At 48.5% G+C, this 3,693-nt stretch overlaps 1 protein-coding gene across 2 annotated transcripts in view; it reads right to left on the bottom strand.

Annotated features, from left to right (window-relative positions):
• Positions 1-3,693, bottom strand: part of LOC107120169 (aldose reductase-like) — a 31,438-nt gene that overhangs the window by 13,024 nt on the left and 14,721 nt on the right. For both annotated transcript variants that reach the window (XM_015422815.1, XM_015422816.1), the window contains 2 exons: positions 1,944-2,060; positions 520-597 (listed from right to left, as the gene is read on the bottom strand). In XM_015422815.1, coding sequence (XP_015278301.1) covers positions 520-597; positions 1,944-2,060 — 195 coding nt within the window. The remainder of the gene's footprint in view (positions 1-519; positions 598-1,943; positions 2,061-3,693) is intronic.

The following is a 3,693-nucleotide window of genomic DNA, read 5'->3' on the forward strand; positions in this document are numbered from 1 at the left end:
AGGAGGTGTTGGGCTCTCCATCTTTGGAGGTTTTTAAGCAGAGGCTAGATGGCCATCTGACAGCAATGCGGATTCTGTGAACTTAGGCAGATCACCAGAGGGAGGGCTGCAACAGTGCTTAGTTCTCATAGCCCTTTCTTACACGCCCAGGGAAATGCTAATTGCCACTTTGGGGTCAGGAAACAATTTATCTCCTGGTCAGTTTGGCCAGGGATCCAGGAGGTTTTTTGTCATCTTCTGGGCATGGAACACGGGTCACTGCGGGTGGGGTTGGTATTTGTGAATTTCCTGCATTGTGCAGAGGGTTGGACTAGATGCCACTGGAGGTCCCTTCCAACTCTATGATTCTAATTTCTCAGTGTTTTCATAATTAGGCTGGGTACTGGAAATTATTTTGCCTGCTTGGGTCTAACCAGGCACACTGTACTACTTCACAGCTTAATCCAAAGCATTCATAGAATGTCAATGGACTCACCGTCAAACCTGTAAATGAAATGGTTACAGTATTAATCTCCCTACCTCCCAGGTGTCTCGAATATCAGTGTTACTGGGGATCACCTTGCCGTGTTCATCTAGAGGATACAGGTCATCTCCAGCCTATCAGTAGAAGGAGAAAAAAAGAAACCAACGACAGTTATGATGCCACAAAACACATGAACACACACATGAAGCTGCCTTGTACTGAGCCAGACCATCAGTCCGTCAAGGGCAGTATTGTCTATTCAGACTGGCAGTGGCTCTCCAGGGTCTCAGGCGGAGGTCTTTCACACCACCTATTGCCAGATCCTTTTAACAGGCGATGCCGGGGATTGAACCTGGGACCTTCTGCATGCCAAGCAGATGCTCTACCCCTTAGCCACAGCCCCTCCTCAGAAACCCTACAAATATTTCACCAAATGGAACTTACAGAGCTGCCACAGGGAGTATATCAATTTAGCCTAGCACTGACAGTAGCTGTTCAGTGTCTCATGGACAGTTTCCTGCCAGACCTGAGATCTTTAGAAGCGGAGATGCCAGAGACAGAGCCCAGAATCTCCAGTATGCAAAGCACGTTCTCTATAGCCAAGTTGCAACTCTCGGGAGCTGAAGAAATTGTATAGACGAGAGCAAAAAACAGAAGTTTTTGTAATTGTAAGGATAAACTTGGGTATCTGAATAATTTCCAGGTCAAAACAGGAGTTTAGAATGGGGATACGGCTGGAATTCAGACCTATGTAGTCATTTTGGCCCATCACATTTCTTGAGTATGGAATACTAAGGTGACTGGCTGTGGTTCACTGGTTACAGCATCTGCATTGCATGCAGAAGGTTCAATCCCTGGTCTCTCTGGTGAAAGGATCAGGAAGCAGGTGATGTGAAAAGACCTCTGCTTGAGACACTGGAGAGCCACTGCCAGTCACAATGGATAATACTAACCTTGATATAGACCAACGGTCTGAGTCAGGAGGAGGAGGAGGAGGAGGAGATTGGATTTATACCCTGCCCTTCACTACCCAAAGGTGTCTCAGAGCGGCTTACAAACTCCTTTCCCTTCCCCTCCCCACAACAGACACCCTGTGAGGTAGGTGGGGCTGAGAGAGCTCTGATAGAAACTGCTCTTTTTCAAGAACAGATCTTATCAGAACTACGGCTTGCCCAAGGTCATCCAGCCAGGTACAAGTGGAGGAGTGGGGAATCAAACCCTGTTCTCCCAGATTAGAGTCCACACACTTAACCACTACACCAGACTGGATAAAGGAACTTTCATGTGTGACGGTGGGATTCAAGCATGTAATCTTCCCACTGAAATCAATGAGAATTAAAAGTAGTTAACCTGGGTTGGAGTGCACTCCAAATTTATGAGTCGGTTCTTTAACCTCCTGCAAATGGTTCTAAATAGGAATTCTTCGCCTTAAGAAGGTTCTAGAATATGCAGGATTGCTCCCGACTCACAGCCACAGTACCTTGAAACCCATGGGGAAGTGAATGATGTAGAGGTCCAGGTAATCCAGCTTCAAAGCAGCAAGGGAATCCTGGCATGCTCCTTTCACCTGGGATTTGTCGTGGAACGTGCACCATAGCTGGGAGGGATGAAGGAAAGAGAAGGATTGGCTAGACTGATCCAATCAAAAAGCAGGAATTGCTGTGATGGACAGTTCCGAAGCTCTGCTTTGCAGAAAGTCTAAATGCCATAGCAAATTACTTCTTTCACACTCTTCCCCCCCCCAACTCCCCCTCAATGCAGCCCAATGTTCCCTGTCTGTAGCTTAGAGGCTGAACCAGCAAAGGAGGGGCAAAGGGAAACCGCTCCCCACATTGACCCGTAACCCAGGAATACCGAGAACCACCACAGACCCAAATCAAAGATTCCCCTTGCCACCCTCCCCCCATTTCAAGAAGCACAAAATTCAAAAGGCAGAAAAGCGGGGGTGCACACAGTGAGAAAAGTTTAAAGGCACAAGTGTGTTAGTGAAATGGCCGGATGGAGCTCATCAGTACTTAAGGGGGGGAAGAACCTCTCTAGGGAATCCAGCTTCACTCACTTTAACCCTTTGCTTAACTCAAAAATAAAGCAAGTGCTTTTTAACTACAGGAGAGCACTCGCTATGCTTTCAAGTCAAGGGTTAAAGTGAGGACATAACTCCGCAATACACCTGACACGTGTGGGATCACGGGTACACGACTGGACTCGCAATCAGACATACATTGGGGGAACTCGTCTTAACAAGTACTTCTGTTTTCCCTCCCAGCCCACTTTTGCCAACGGAAAGGGCAGCACGTCCTTCTGCCCTCTCACAGCACTTCCTACCAGCACCAAGCAAACGAGCGCTTTCCAAGGCGAGTTCCCCCCATGTACTTCTGTCTGCCAGTCTGGTCATGAGCCTGAAACCTGGCACATTTCCAACATATTGTGTAGTTTGGCCCTGAGTGATTATGGATTCCCAGAGAAGCTTCTAGCTGTTGCTGAAGCTACAAGACTTAAAAGCTATGGCTCAGGCCTACAGGCATCTTGTCAGTTGCTTCTTTGCTCTCATGATTGAGGGAGATGAAGCTAACCGCCTGGCTTCTCAAGTCCCGAGAGAAACCAAGACCAGTGTTCCCTCTAAGCTGAGTTAGTGTGAGCTAGCTCACAGTTCTTAGCCTCCAGCTCACACATTTTTGTCTTCTCTCAGGAAGGATGGCTCCAGAGCAAACTAACTTATGCCGTAGCCAAATTGCTCGCTCACAACTATAATGCCAGTAACTCACAAAGCAGAATTTTTGCTCACAAGACTCCACAGCTTAGAGGGAGCACTGAGACCCATCAATACTTCACACTTCAGCAGCCCTGTCAGTAGCAGATAAGCCTTCCACGGGGGACCATGACCTTTTTGATCCTAGACTGTCATGACATCACTTCCTGTTTTAAGGCAAGCATTGACTGAAACAGGACGTGACTCTTAAGTGCTGTCCCCTCCCCATTGTCCCCCCCTCCACTCCACTGAGCGAGGGCGGGGGACAGGGAGCATCACCAGAAGCCCCCCCCCCATTATTTGGTGAATGGCATCCCTACCTAGACTACACCACACTCCTTTACCTTCAGGGCTATTTTTGGGCAGGAACGCACAGGAACGGAGTTCCGGCTGGCTTCAGAGTTGGCCACGCCCACTACAGCCAAAAACTCTGCGTGCGTGGCTACAGAGGGAAGGCCTGGAGAGCGACACTCCCCCCCAC

Source organism: Gekko japonicus, unplaced genomic scaffold (genome assembly GCF_001447785.1).
Source record: "Gekko japonicus isolate JY-2015 unplaced genomic scaffold, Gekko_japonicus_V1.1 scaffold4199, whole genome shotgun sequence".
Classification (NCBI taxonomy): domain Eukaryota; kingdom Metazoa; phylum Chordata; class Lepidosauria; order Squamata; family Gekkonidae; genus Gekko; species Gekko japonicus.